The 15,552-nt window shown below is 45.2% G+C and overlaps 1 protein-coding gene across 2 annotated transcripts in view; it reads left to right on the top strand.

Annotated features, from left to right (window-relative positions):
* Positions 1–14,541, top strand: part of LOC125740810 (cadherin-12-like) — a 112,357-nt gene extending 97,816 nt beyond the window's left edge. For both annotated transcript variants that reach the window (XM_049012466.1, XM_049012465.1), the window contains 4 exons: positions 2,869–2,990; positions 7,784–7,901; positions 10,198–10,449; positions 13,200–14,541. In XM_049012466.1, coding sequence (XP_048868423.1) covers positions 2,869–2,990; positions 7,784–7,901; positions 10,198–10,449; positions 13,200–13,705 — 998 coding nt within the window. In that variant the 3' untranslated portion in view covers positions 13,706–14,541. The remainder of the gene's footprint in view (positions 1–2,868; positions 2,991–7,783; positions 7,902–10,197; positions 10,450–13,199) is intronic.
* The last annotated feature ends 1,011 nt before the right edge of the window (positions 14,542–15,552 follow it).

A 15,552-nucleotide genomic window follows, 5' to 3' on the forward strand; every position in this document is an offset into this window, starting at 1 on the left:
GGTGCTTAGACCTGTCCACACACACACACACACACACACACACACACACACAGGTCCTACAGACATGCTTGATTTGAGTGGCCCCTGGCTACGGCGGAGCTACGCAGTTGCTGTGTCTGTGAATTTCTGCCGCCAGATTCACGGATATGTGTGTGTTTGCAGAGGGATTTGGCCGTGTGTGTAAGATTAGTGTATAAAGCCCGTACGAGCTCCTCCAAGTGGTGCGATGAAGAGACGGAGCTCTCAGGAAGGACACCCAGACGCGCTGATTCCTATGCTGAAGTAACAGCGCTGGTTTATGACTGATAATCGCGCCCCTCTCTGGGTCTGCGTAAGTCGGAATCCCGCCACAGCACCATGCTCGGCCAAAATCACGCAGACGGGAGATAAATTAACGTAGCAGATAACGCAGTGGCAGCAAATGCATTTGAAACACACAGGTGCTCTCATCGAGGTGGGGGAAGGTCCCCCCCCCCTCCACGAATGACAGACCAGGCCTCTGTATGTGAGGTTTGCCTGGTTATCCGAGATTGGCATAGGTATTTTGGCACTGCGTGGTTTTTCTGCACTCGGTGACTAACTCCTGCGGTGTGTCTCTTTCTGGTATCTAGATTCAAGATACGTGCAGGATGGTTGTTTCTGGAGCTTCTCTCAGAATGCCACCTCTGGACCTCCCAGATGTTGACTAGACACTAACTAAATAAATAGCTAGTGAGTAGAGTCAGAAGATCATAGCTGGCTAACTGGTTAGCAGTACAGGCTGCTTCAGCATCTCCTGATTTAAAAAGAAAATCTGTTTGTTATTTAGTGTAGAGATTATTTGTGGTCAACAGGGGACCCACCAGGGACCTTATGCAAATGTGTAGTTTGAGTGGTACTAATCACTGCCCCTGGGTGTATGCGGGGGTCTGATTGCAGGTGGCTTCCCACCCCTAGGAAAACCAGACACTTCTTACCCAGACAGGAAATGCTTTCAGTGCAGCTCCCGCGCCCCCTACTGGCAATCGGCAGCCCGGCACGTCGACGTGATTAATCCCCACTGCTGCTGACCTTCTGCCGACAGACTCATAAAGGGTGAACTTCACTCCGCCCGCTTAATACAGACGGATGTCTCACGCTGTTAATGAAGTTCCTTTCTGAAGGATATACTGGGAGAATCCCCCAGGGGGCCTGGTGGCCGAGAAGATTCGGCACGGCTCCGCTCGACGCCGCCCATGTGGAGTGACACCGAAAGCCTGCAAAGGCTAAAATTTTAAAAGCTGCGTTGGAGTAAATAAGTGCGCATTAGTTGTTCATATTCAGTGCCATTTAAAACGTGTGCTAAAGCCATAGAGCAGAATGTGAAGTGATTTATTCTTTATTTTCTTGCTGCTAGTTATCATGACATGTACAGCAGGAGTTCAATGCTTGGGTAGGGTTTTTTTTGTGAGCATATTGCTGCCCTCTGCTGGAGGAGGCGTGGAAGTTCCCTTCAGTGCTGACTGTGTATGTTCTGTCATCTGTTAGATTACGCTGAGATTATATGATGAATTTCTGTGATAATTAACTCTTTTCTGGCTTTTCCTGGTCCTTTCCAGAGAGATTCCTGTGCATCTGTCTTTTTGAGATGGCTTTATATAAAAACCTGGTTTCAGGGTACAACAGAAGGCCCTCGCTGTCGTGCAGGGATTTTTTTTTCCTTTTTTAAATCAGGCACTTTTTTAGCCCGCTGTCCTTCCCGGACGGCTGCGCCCTTTAAGACCCTGACAGCTTTCGGAGTGAGCTGCAGTATATTAGTGTTACGCTATTGTGAAAAAGCCACCCCTTCCCACCTTTATCATTGCATGAGGAACCCCCATGCTGTCAAATAGCTGACTCCCCCACTGCGGACATCTGGAGGAATACTGAGCGCTCCTTTCACTGGCTGGGGGAGGGGGGCAGTTCTGATAAAAGATGGAGAAAGCAGAAACGATGAAGCATCACAAGAATGACAGTATGATACAGTGTAAAGTTATTAAGGGGGGGGGAGTCTCATGGTGCTGAATGCTGGGACATTTCTACTCCCCAGGGCATCTGAGCCTATGAGATGGACAGTGGGTGGGCTTACTTCTGTGCTGTCAATCACTGTCTGGTTTTAGCCAATCAGAAGTGAGTACAGTTACCGCAATACTTAAGCCGCCCCTGTCTTCAACCGTTTCAGTGCTGTGCCCGCTGGTGGTGACAAGGCCAGAGAGCTGGACAAATGAACCAAAACTTGGTGTTACATAATGTTTAAAATTGGATATTGGCGTGGCGCCCCCTATAGGACACAGACTGCCAGTGCTCAGATTGAATTAGATTGATGATTAAGCATATAGCCAATTCAGACAGATGGCTGGGTAACCAGCCTGAGTGGGCTTAACAGGAATTCAAGCTTTCAGTCACTATAAATAGCGTACTTATTATTTTGGCTGTAGAGCATGTCGGCCTCCATCTCTGCTCATGCCCTTCTCGATGGTCCCATGATAACTTCAAGGCATCCGGTTCTAAACCATTTAAGTGTTTCACTTGACCTGACTCAAACTCTTTTTTTTCCTGGCATTTATCTCCCATAAGACACAGGAAGTACTCGAAGAGTTACAATAGCCATTCTCGTAGGTCCGCCTTCGGGAAATGTGGTACAATTCCTCTGGGATTTCCATGGATGGGTTGCGGTCATTCTTCCGGGCTGCAGTTCTGAGTGTGAACAAAAGGGGGCAGTGTTACACCATTTCTTGATAGTCTGTTTTACCCCATTTTTGAAATCCTCCATTAAAATAATAGTTATTGTTTGTGTGCGGTTTTATTATAAATTGAACATGTATTGATGCATTCTTTTTTCTTCGTTTGTTTTTCTTAATATTCATTCAGACAATCCAATCCTCAGCAGCAAGGTCGCTGTGTCAGTCCATGTGCTGGATGTCAACGAGTTTCCACCAGAGCTGGCTGTTCCCTATGAGACCTTCGTTTGCGAGAACGCCAAGGCGGGCCAGGTAGATCGGCGTGTGTGTGTGTGTGTGTGTGTGTGTGTGTGTGTGTGTGTGTGTGTGTTTGTGGATACATTACACTATGGGGCTGTTTAAAACCTATTACTTTAACATTCTGTGGATCATTTTTTGGTAACGGTTTTTATAAAAAATAGTGACTGCAGTCAAAAAAACACAAAAATTCTTGAATTGTATTTGGTAATTTATGGTTGAGGTTAGGGCTGGGTTGGGGTTAAGGACGTCATGTTGGAATTAGGGTATGTCCATAGAAATGAATGGAGAGTCCCTACAAAGATAAAAGCAGAAATGTGTGTGTATGTCTGTGTGTGTGTGTGTGTGTGTGTGTGTGTGTGTCTGTTTGTTTCATGGGACCTCTGAAGACAACATCTATTCATCCATCCACCTTCAAATTCCTTATCCAGTACTGCTTCGCAAACACAGACAGACACTTATCTTTTCATCCTCCTTTGTTAGAAATAATTAGAGAAGAAAGGCAAGACGAGCATCTTTGCAATCAGGGATCTAGCGATAATGGAAAGTTGCTATAGACAACTGGAATCATCGTGGAAAAGGGGAAATTACATTTCCGTACGTGCTGAAGATGCGCTTGTGTGCATGTGTCTTGATATATCACACAGCCTCGATGATTCATTACACAACTCAGCACCTACAATAGATCAGTTACGCCACAAAGATAATTACATTCCACCACAGTGATGGTATCTATTGTGCAGCTTAGCGCTGACCACAGATGGGAATACATCTTGATAATTACACCCCCCGGATGACTTCAGCCATTAGATAAGCACCTGCCATGGTACTTAATTATCTGCGATGGTTGTTTTGTGAACCCTTGTGTATATAGACATATTGCTAGCACGTGTTTGCCGAGATTGATATTAAACAAGTGCCACTGGAGAGGTCCTCGGCCAATCAATTTGTTCTCTGCCGCGCCTGGCTGTGGTGTCAGCCAATGGCTGTTCCGAGATATGCATCAAGACGGACGTCTGCTCTGATTGGTGGAGAAGGCCACCAGTTTTTTGATGGGATTGAGGTTATTCTTATCTTGGTGGACAGAAAATGGACATTTCCATTTGCTGAAATACAAATATGCCCTTTTACTGCCCAGATGATAGTGTTTCGGTAGGTTTCGGTTAGTTCACCATGTGTGACTATCAGTAGAAAACTCCTCTTTAAGCCGAATGATGCAAAGAGTGCTGTAGAAGAGCTCCCCCTGGGGGTGGCTGTTAGAAATTTTGCATTGGCTCTTTGCTTTCAGTCCTAAGGTATCGGTATCTGGAAAACACTCTAAAGAAATACTAGTTCTTTAAATGCTAATTCATTACAATTATTACATAGAAAGGCAGATGTTTTGGCAGCATCTACTAAGTTCTATCATGCATGAGGAGAAACCAAAAAGCCCTCAGATATACTTGAATCTGCTCTTGGATATACTGGAATCTACGCTCAGATATACTAAAAGCTACAATCAGATATATTGGAATATATGCTCAGATATACTAGAAGCTACACTCAGATATACTTGAATCTGCTCTTGGATATACTGGAATCTACGCTCAGATATACTAAAAGCTACAATCAGATTTATTGGAATCTATGCTCAGATATACTAAAAGCTGCAATCAGATATATTGGAATCTATGCTCAGATATACTAGAAGCTACACTCAGATATACTTGAATCTGCTCTTGGATATTTAAACTGGAATCTATGCTCAGATACACTAAAAGCTACAATCAGATATATTGGAATATATGCTCAGATATACTAGAAGCTACACTCAGATATACTTGAATCTGCTCTTGGATATTTAAACTGGAATCTATGCTCAGATATACTAAAAGCTACAATCAGATATATTGGAATATATGCTCAGATATACTAGAAGCTACACTCAGATATACTTGAATCTGCTCTTGGATATACTGGAATCTATGCTCAGATATACTAAAAGCTACAATCAGATATATTGGAATCTATGCTCAGATATACTAAAAGCTACAATCAGATATATTGGAATCTATGCTCAGATACTAGAAGCTACACTCAGATATACTTGAATCTGCTCTTCGATATACTGGAATCTACACTCAGATATACTAGAAGCTACAATCAGATCAATAATATTTTGAGTTTAACTCTCCAATGTGAAGATGTTCCTGGGATGTAGATCACATGAGTCACATAGGATACTGCACAGTGCTTTGTTCTACGCTCCCAAAAAGCACGCCTCCGCTTCGTAACTGAATAAAAATGGGGAGCGCTCCTTGTTCTTACCATCGAAGGAGAGCATGAAGTTCTGCCTTTCTTTAGTTCTGGCCAAAGGCTGCCAGTGGGAGGAGAGTTGATGAGATTCTAACTGCGAGCGACTGGGTCAATCATGGTGAATGAGTGCTTGGCTAAGCCGGAAAGAGCCAGAAATCACAGCAGAAGAGACGTTTCTTTTCAAAAGCGGTACAGCGCGTTTGGAATGAATCTGTAGTGTAATAAAGCTGCTGTGTTTAGGTTCAAGGTAGCCCTAGATGTGTGGAACGTAATCACCTCTCTTAGGTGGAACAGACAGACCTTTGATAGAACATTTCATGTTAATTTGAAAGTCCTGAGCAACATTTGTATATTTATCAGACACTTTTAACCAAAGTTTATTGTTGAGAAAGTAAGGTCATCCATTTCCTGGAGCAGCTGGGGGGTTAAGGGCCTTGCGCAGGAAGCCAATGGTGAAAATCACTCTGCTGACCCTGGGATTTAAACCAGCAACCTACTGATGACATGTAAACTGCCCATCATGCATTATAGGAGACAAAGCACCATATCTCCCATCCATCTTGGGCTTGTGTGTCCTACCCAGGATACACATCTCATAATCTCAGAATGGGGGAAGGCTTCAGTCTGGTAGCCAGATTCGATCCCAAGCCGTGAATCCCAAATCACAAAGTGCTTTGTTATTTATTTATTTATTTAACAGCGGAGACGCGCAGTGATGGAATGATGAGGCTGAAAGCAGGGATCTGGGGTCCATTAGGGGACAGAAATACACAGGCAGCTTTAAGGGAAGCTATTTATGGAATAGGAACTGAACACTAGGTGCTTAATATTCCCTGTACCTGAAACGTGCCCGTTTGCTAAATAAGAGGAGACAAGGGGCGTCAGTGGGAGTCAGGGGCTGCTGGAGGGAGGGGGCAGCTTGTCTCTTTCGATTCGAGGCTGTCTCCTGTGATGTCATTTCCCGTGGTAGGGGGCATCAGGGACAACTGGAGAGCTGAGCCACGATGAGATCTGCCCAGGTAACTGTTACTGGGGAACTCAAGCAAAGGGATTCCCCTGAAAAGCAGCGTAATGAACTCCTGCCAGGCACACATGCCAGCCTCTATGCCGGTGCCAGAAGCTTCTGGAAACACGGCAGTGTCTAAAAAAGCACCCGGGGTCGGTGTCCTTCCCTTGTCAGTAAAATGGCCCGATATCTTCTTCTTTGAAGTTTTGGCTTTTGAGAGAGCGATGAAGTATCTGGCAAGTCTAGCCGGTTGGCATGAACCCCGGGGCGAGAGCTTTGCAGTGCCATTTTGAAGTCGCTCAGCGTTGTCAACACAGGTGTCATATTTCAAGGGCCTGCCAATCACAGGGCTCCACAGGCGTGGCAGGCAATGAGTGTGACTCACATGAACTTGTGCGGGGATTGATTAGCTAACCTGGCAGGGGGTCATCTGGTCCTAAATCAGATCTCATTGCAATCAGTGTGTTTTTACAGAACAGTAAACTCCTGGATCCTTTTTTTTTTAGATGTTAAAATGTGTCAATTACAACTTTCCAAGTAAACAACGCAAAAAGTTACATTTTCATTTTGTTTTAATTACAGTTTTCAGGCAGTGAATTAATTTCAAGGCCAAACTGAGACATTTGGGAGTTTTTTTTCCAGAAATTAAATATCTGAAGCTTGGGTATTCCCTGAAATAAGTGCGGTTTGATGAAAATTGTTAGAGGCAGTCGGGCTGAGTGAGCTGTTCCAAGTGTACAAAGTCAAACTTTGAGTCAGATGAGTAAAATGAGCAGTAGATTCAGTGCCAAAGCAATGAACAATATATATTCTCTAAAAGTATGCAAAGTGGCAGACAATACTGAAATATGAGTGCATTTACCCATAATCCTCATCGTAAATGGGAGAATGACCTTGTAAAACTACTATTTTGTGTCCATTAATATTCCTGTCCTAACGCTGTCCTACAGCTCACTGATGTACACTGTCTGGACAGAGAAGCCTTGTCTGATTTCCAGCTGTCCTCATTTACATCCCTGTGAATTTATTTTTTGTTATTTTATATAAATACAGTTTTTTGAAAAAGGTCCAGAAGAGGCCATATTACATTATTTAACAAAAGTACAGCCCATTGACATTTATTAATGCGGTCAATTATCCTGATGCACATTATTAATTTTCTTTTTTTTAATGTAAAAGGAGGTTACTGTCCCCAGCTTCCATTTTACCCATTTATAGAACCGAATTTATCACAGAAGTAATTTAGGTTAAGTGCATCCTTACCAAGGGGCCTTGAACCCACAGTCAGGGGGGCAGCCTGGTTTGTCTTCCCAACGGGGAACGCTGTCCTTTTATGAATCATGTGTTTGTTTGTACATTTTAATTATCTCCCAAGTTTTATGCCAAAGTCTTTCCAGAGTAAACGTGGACATTCCCAGAATGCAGTGCATGAGAAGGGAGCCGCTGTACAATGACCTTAACTGGAAGAAAGACCAGAATAATTGCAGTCAAATGTCATTTTTCTCAGGTGATCCAGGTGATCAATGCCAGGGACCAGGACCTGTCCCCCGCGGGCCAGAGGTTCACCTTCAGATCCCCCCCTGAGGACATCAAGAATAAGAATTTCACCATCCAGGACTTCGGAAGTGAGTCGGCTGTCTGAGATGCCCGCAGTAGGAGGTGCAGGTCAGGTGAAGCGTGTGAGTGGGTAATATCGAGAATTTCAGCAGAGGTGAGATGGCCGAAAGCAGCAGTCATCCTGCCTTTTGGGGCAGCAGCTGCCTGCTGAGCATGACAGGTCCTGCAAACAGGTAAATCCTGACAGTCTGCTTAAGGTTACCTTTCTCAGTGACGGTACAAACCTCTAGCTTTCACTGGTACTGATTTTGTGCTGGATATTGTACCTACTGAGCTGTGAAGTGGTCATCCTGTGGGCTAGTCCAGCTGGATTTGGCTAGAGTTACGTTCACTGGTCACGTGAAAGGAAAGAGTTGGATTGGCTAGAACTACGTTCACTGGTCACATGACAGGAAAGAGCTGGATTGGCTAGAGCTACGTTTACTGGTCACGTGACAGGAAAGAGCTGGATTGGATAGTGCTACATTCGCTGGTAACAGAAAATAATTCGATTTGCTAGGCATTGGGTGGATTCGACTTCATGCAGCTGCTTACAGTGCTTAAAGCAATGCATTCTGGTCCTGACGCAATGTATCATGGTTAGATTTTTTTGTCCGACTTCAGCTGGCGCTGCAAAACGTCACCTCTCGTCACCATGTCACATGGTACAAAAACCTCGCGAGAGTAAGCCGACTTAAGACAGATCATGCAGCACCTCTCAGCCGGCTGCACAAACTGGAACCGCCTCCATGACGACACAACTTTGCCCTTTATTGGCTGAAGATTTTAGTCACATGTGTGACGTTTATATCCCAGAAGTTTCCGATCTGTTATCTGCCATTTCTCCCAAATAGCACGTAAAGTAGTAAAAACTGGTTTTCGGTTAATTTACCTAGTAAAATAAAGTTTAAAGAAATTAAATAAATGCTCTAAGATGTAAGTAAGTGGTTTACTTATTGTTAGTTACTGTAATGTTTCGCTGCTTTATTTGTTTAATAGTCCAGTCTGTGAAGAAGGAATTCAAGTAAGAATTGCATTGTACTCTGTACATGACAGTAAGAACTTTGAATCCTTGGAATAAATGTATTCAATCTTTGCCTGACAGCTATCTTTATACACAGGGCCACTATACACGATAGTTTTATTCACTGCTAACAGTTTGTATCAGGAGTTGGTTATTGTAAAAGAAGTAATGCGCATGCAGGTGATATTTGTATAGATTTAGCTACACCCTTCTGGCAGTGCTGCCATTGCAGTTAGGTCTCACACTGCCAGGAGTAGAAGTTGTCCGACTTGGCTGCAGCCCTCCAGCCGCCAGCAGATCTCTCTCCACGTCACGTCAGCTGCAGACAGAACTAAGCCCAAGTCGAACGTGCTTTATGTGCTTTTCGGGAGAAATAGCAGATAACGGATCGGATGTAAACGTCACGCGTGTGACTAAAAATTCAGTCAATAAAGGGCAAAGTTGTGTCGTCAGAGAGGCGGTTCCAGTTTGTACAGCCGGCTGAGAGGTGCTGCGTGACCTGTCTTAAGTCGTCTTGTTCTTGTGAGGTTTTTGTACCATGTGACATGGTGACACGTGGTGATGTTTTGCAGCGTCAGGACCAGAATGGGGCTTATTGTTAATGGGACACCCATTGTTTTGGTCAGTCCTGGCCACCCTAAGTCGTCTTCATTAATTGCCTGTAGCATCCATGTTAGCCTAGCACTGAAGGCAGTCCGAAATGATTCATATCAGCTGTTTGGGTGTGATTAAACTAAGGACAGCGCAATTAGACTTAGTGTAATATATAATATATATGTAATATAATATATGACTCAGGTATTGATATACACACAGTATGTCATGAATTATAAATGATTATAAATGATTTCCTTGCACCCAACAGGAAATAAGCAGCCAGCAAATGATGTACATTACCGTCGTTTTAGGGTGAATTAATCGCTCTGTGATGGGAGTTAAATGCACCAGAAACACATATGTGACACGCATGACCACGAAGGTGCACTGATTAGCAAGCAAGATCATTTTATTGCAGTTAACAACCTTCACCACCAACGGGCACTACACCCCCCAGTGCGGTGCCCGTTAATGGCCAACAGGGGGCTGCCAAGCTTCAGAGCACCCACAGAAATGCATGGTTTTCAGTGGTAGTTAATATCGCTGCTGCCGTTTTTACCATATGGAGCAATGAATGTAAACTAATTAGCAAAATAAACATGTTAAATCAATGTCAGTGCTAACAAATGACTTTATGGTATATGCGCATCATATCTGACTGTGCTGTATATACCCCCACCCCGGTGCTTCCCCTCTTCCTGCAGACAACACGGCGGGCATCGTGACCCGCAGGGCAGGCTTCCGTCGTCGCGCCCAGGAGTCGTACCAGCTGCCCGTGGTGATGGAGGACAACGGCTACCCCGTGCAGAGCAGCACCGGCACTCTCAGCATCCGCGTGTGCGGCTGCGACGCCGAAGGCTCGCTGCTCTCCTGCAACGTGGAGGCCGTCTTCCTGCCCGTGGGGCTGAGCACGGGCGCACTCGTCGCTATCCTCCTCTGCATCGTCATTCTGCTCGGTGAGCTCTGGCCTCCGTTCGCCGTCCTGCTACCAGCGCGACTCGCTGTCCTGTGCGAACTCTCAGATCTAAAGCCCTGGGGACTGCTTTTGAAATTGCGTAGATTAGCTATTCTCCTTTCTGATGTCTTACGGACATGTCAAAATCGCCCGAGGCCGCCATCGGCCTCTTTTTAAGGTCCCCAGGCTGTCGGTTTCAACTTTACTGACTAAAACCCTTCGAGGTCATTAGAGATCATTATAGATCATTAAAGACTATTTGCAGCCTTTTAAGATAATTTTGTTTTCTTTGCAGAGGTCTTATATACAGGCCGTAAATATACACAAGAGATAGAAGCTCATGCAGTCACCCTTCGCTGGCTAATCCCCCATAGTGCTCGACGCTTTGATGTGTGCAGAAATGCAGTTTTTTTTTTGTTTTAATCATGAGCAATGTGTAGTTTCCAGCCTAATCCAGAGTCCCCCCTCAACCCAGCACCATGACAACCGAAAAAAGTGGGGGGGGAGAGTGAGAGAAACAGAGAGAAGGGGAGGAGGGGGAGCAGGAATTTGTTAACATTCACTTTACTGATTTGACTAATATGCGGAATGAAAACAGCAAGATTAGACGACTGACGGGTAGCTTCCGGGATGTGGGCTGCCGGCAAGGACTCTTAAGTAGCAGGTTCTAATGGCTGCAAGGCGTAATTCATACACTCAGGATTGTGCATATACTCAAGGCAAATGGAACAAGCGAGATAAGAGGGGGCCCAGGCAATATCCTAAAAAAGCCCCCACCCCCACCACAGTGAACACTTAAAAGGAGTTGCTAACCATTCCGTCTCGACCAATCTACCCCGGCTCACAAAGACACTTTTGTCCCAGTCTCTGCCCCGTTTCCAAGCCAACAAGGACAGGGCTGTGAGACCCCCCCTCTCCCCATTCCATTTTATCTGCATGGAATGGGTGGGGGGGGGGGGTACCGTGAATTTCTCTTTATGACCTGATTTCCCAGCCAGTCGGTAGGGGGGGGGGGTGTCACTGGTGGGAATGGGCCGGGTACTCATAGGGTGTCATGGCCTATTGGGTTCCCGCAATGAGGTCGTAAGTCACGTGACCGGCCTGGTATTCGACCCCCAATCCAGCCAGAGTCCTGTCCCCCCCAGCGCTGAAAACCAGGACCCTGGAACTCTGGAAGGAGAGAGGGAGAACAGATGGGAGGGAGGGTAGATTTCATTATGCCCCAACTCTCAGGAACCATGTTGCTGCATTACATTGACCCACTGCTTTCAGATCTTTATACACGTAGGACACTCTTTGTCCTGGCTGAAAACACCTCAGTGTGACATCTTGGCTGTGTCCATACTCATTTTTATGGTTTAGAACACAGCATCGGTGCGTCCAGAGACTAGAGACTGATCATCATTCAAGAGCTGTGGGATCAATGGAGTACACAAGGGCGGGGCCACAGATATAGAGGCTCCAGCTGAATGTTGATTGGTCCCCTCCCCTGTCACTCATTGCAAAACATATTATTGGCTAATGATAATGTCGCCCCCCCTGTATGAATTATAGCCCCTCTTATGCCCCCACCCCCACCTTAAAAAACCTATATTTACCCCTCTGTGGGAATGCAACGTCACTTGAATATTACACAGTTTACAGCTAGCTGTGCGTACCTGACTGGTTTCTTAATGGGCTGCAATACGCGTATCCTTATGACAGCCACCCCCCCCCCCCCCCCCCAGGCACTGGTCAGATAGTCAGTGTGGTACTGTAACGTCTCCCTAATGAACATCCCATTTGTAGTGGACTGCAGGATAGACGAGTGTGAGTTTAGGAATGAAGCATCGTGGAGAGAACAGAAAGCCGTTTGATGTAACCGCTCGCCTTCATGTGAGACTGCCCGCGCAATGGTGTCAAATTAAGCCCGAATTAAATTTCCCAGGCCATTATTTTTCGTCCTCATGACAGGAACCAGCGAGCTGCCTTGTGCTCCTTGCCCGTTTAATTAGCAGCTTGCAATTTTATCCCGTCAGCTGCTGGAGCAAGCCATCGAAAGCACATCCAGAGATGATGCGTCCAGGGATGAGTTAGGGGGTGGGGGAGGGCAGGCAGGTGTCACACACTGGGAATCGTTCTCTTGCATTTTCCAGGTGACCCTTTCCTATAATTACAGGTATCTGTTGGGGCTAAGTGTTGGAACACAGCTAGAAAACAATTGGCTGATTTAGGTCAAGAGTCACATTTATTGACACGTATGGTTGCATTATTAATGACCTTTGAAAAATAGCAAATGTTGTTTCTGTGTTAATTTGTGAGAGGCACACATATCTGAGCTCAACCATACAGATAGCTGAACATGTTATGATATTAATTTTATAAAATGGTATGACAGTTACCACTAGATGGTGCTCAAGGACAAAAACAAACTCATACGTGAACGTCGCGGCTGTGTGGAGGGTGATTTAAAAGCTAGCGAGGTGTACTGTTGCAAAATTTCATTCAATAAAGTTCTTTATTTGAATCATAACGAAGACATTTGGATTTTAAATGGAGTTGTGTGGTCCCTCGGTTTGACATCTCATATTTCCATTGAAGTTCCCCAAGTTCAGGCTTGGTACTTTTATCGGGACAGCCACGTAGGGAGAGTTTGATCTGAAACATCTGTGACTGTAAGTCTTGTCTGAGTGTTGGTGGGTCGTGCTGCTAAAGAATGTGTATCCGAAACGTGCGTGTGACCATGCCCATCCATCCTGTGCTCCTCCGCAGTGATCGTCGTCCTCTACGTGGGTCTGAGGAGGCAGAAGAAGATGGAGACCCTCATGACCTCCAAGGAGGATATCCGAGACAACGTGATCCACTACGACGACGAGGGCGGCGGTGAAGAGGACACACAGGCCTTCGACATGGGTGCCCTGAGGAACCCCAAGACAGTGAAAGAGGGCCCCTCCCGCCGGGACGTCAGGCCCGAGTCCTCCCCCCTCCCGAGACCAGTCCCTGGTTCTCAGGACGGCGCTGACATGTGCGACTTCATTCACCGGCGACTACGGGAGAGCGATGTCGACGGATTGGCACCGCCGTACGACTCGCTGGCAACATACGCCTACGAGGGTAACGGCTCCATCGCCGGGTCCCTCAGCTCCCTCGAGTCGCTGGCGGGGGAGCCTGAGGAGGACTATGATTACCTACGAGAGTGGGGACCGCGCTTCAAGACTCTGGCGGGGATTTTTGGAGAGCAGGACTCCCAGTCAGAGCTAACGGACAACAAGCATTAACACCAGTGATCGGCACCTTTGCGTCCATTTTTATCGTTTCGTTGTTGCTGGGTTTTTTTTCGTTTCGTTCTTTTGGCAGATTTGTTTTCTCTTTATTTAATACTGGCTTCTCCTTTAAGGGATATTATCACTCTCCTCGCTCTTGAGATGCTGCCTTGGAGAAATCTGAGGAGAAAGAGTGAGAGGGTGACGAGCCAGCTTTCCGGTCGTCCGATTTTCTGTAAATGTAGGCCAATGCGCCAGTAAGGCTCGTGGCTGGAAATGAATGCAAGGATCCTTAAACTCATTTTAAAGTGCCTCGAGAGACCGATTTTCCTTATTTTCCCCACAAAGACTCTTTTTTTTTTGTTCTCCTTTGGCTGGTAACTCCGAGTGCCCGTAAAAAAGGCTGGAATTTGGGGTTGACAGAAATACGGCGTGAAACTTAGCAGCAAGCGGTTCCATCGCTAATTAACTCTGCTAAATACAGGCACCTGGCAAAGACGCAGCGGCCCTAAATAGGCCAAAGATATTTTAAGGTTTATCAGTTAATTTATTTGACTATTTATTTATTTATGTATTTATTTATTTATTGACTATTTAAAGGTTTACTTGCTTACTGATTCATGCATTCAAAGGTGAAGAGAAGATGAGGAATTATTCTTTTTTTGTGAACTTGACAGACACTTGAGGTTTTTTGTAATTATTCACGTACCATCCAGCAGCGGACATGGCGGTTCTGACGAACAGCTGTACAAGGTTGTACTCGTTGTTAAAAAATAATAATTAAAAAAAAAAATTAGGGCTACACATGGAGTATTGCGTTTCAGGTCATGTATCCATCACCGTTTTCTTAAATAAACACCACTTGGAAATATTTTGGCGCTTGTCTTCTGAAATATATGTTCCTCTGTATTGTAGCGTGGATGTATTAATACAGCTATAATTTGCATTGGAATACAAATGAATGAGTACATGTATTCCGCTGCTGAACAGTGGAAAGAACGGCAAACTTTACGGAAATTCAGTCGCTGCAGCCAAGAAAATAGGACCTCATCTTAAATTGCGGCATGTGTTATGCAATTATTCGTAAAGCGTAAGAGCATCATTCCATGGTTGGTCGGTTACTTTCAGGGACCGGAACTGGAGATGTTTACTTGTGTGGTTGGGGCCGTGTGGGTGGCTCACTTGGGATTAGTGTGGTTATCTTTTTAACTATTTCATGTATTTAGAATAATTATGTTACTATTGGTGGCAGTTACAGTAAGTATGTTATTCGGAGCTGGCTGTGTGTGGGTCTCTAAATATTTATTTGAGAACCACTTCTGCCAGTTTGCTTATGAGTGATCAGATTACCTTTTGACTAAAGTTAACTTTAATTATTGATGGGAGTTATTTCATTAAATGTGTACCTGACATCGATGGCATTGCCATCATGCCTGCAGAAATCTTTAAAAAAGACTTTAAAAGACACCTTTAAAAGACGTGAGAAAGTCAGTCACGGATCGATTCGATTCACAAGCTTGTTTAAGCTTCATTAAGTCTTGAGTGGATCTGAGGAGCTCTGCGCCGCGGGGGTCTTGACGATGCCGATCGGATCTTGTTAAAGATTTATCTACATTCTGATTGGTGTAGCTTTCATTCTCCACAGAGCCGACAATGGTTAAAAATAACAGAAAGGCCGACAGGATGGCCCACGTTTGATAACACCCCCTCGAGGGCCTTGAAAAACCCACCGTATCATTTTGTCGGAATGCTCAGCTCTGCCTTCCTCCTGACTGGCGAAAGGTTTATGTCACAGAGCACCTTGTCGTCTCCTTCCATCTGCAGAGTTTATATGATCGCATAATGGCTGCAAACGCACTACT

The sequence above is a fragment of the Brienomyrus brachyistius genome, chromosome 4 (assembly GCF_023856365.1).
Source record: "Brienomyrus brachyistius isolate T26 chromosome 4, BBRACH_0.4, whole genome shotgun sequence".
Classification (NCBI taxonomy): domain Eukaryota; kingdom Metazoa; phylum Chordata; class Actinopteri; order Osteoglossiformes; family Mormyridae; genus Brienomyrus; species Brienomyrus brachyistius.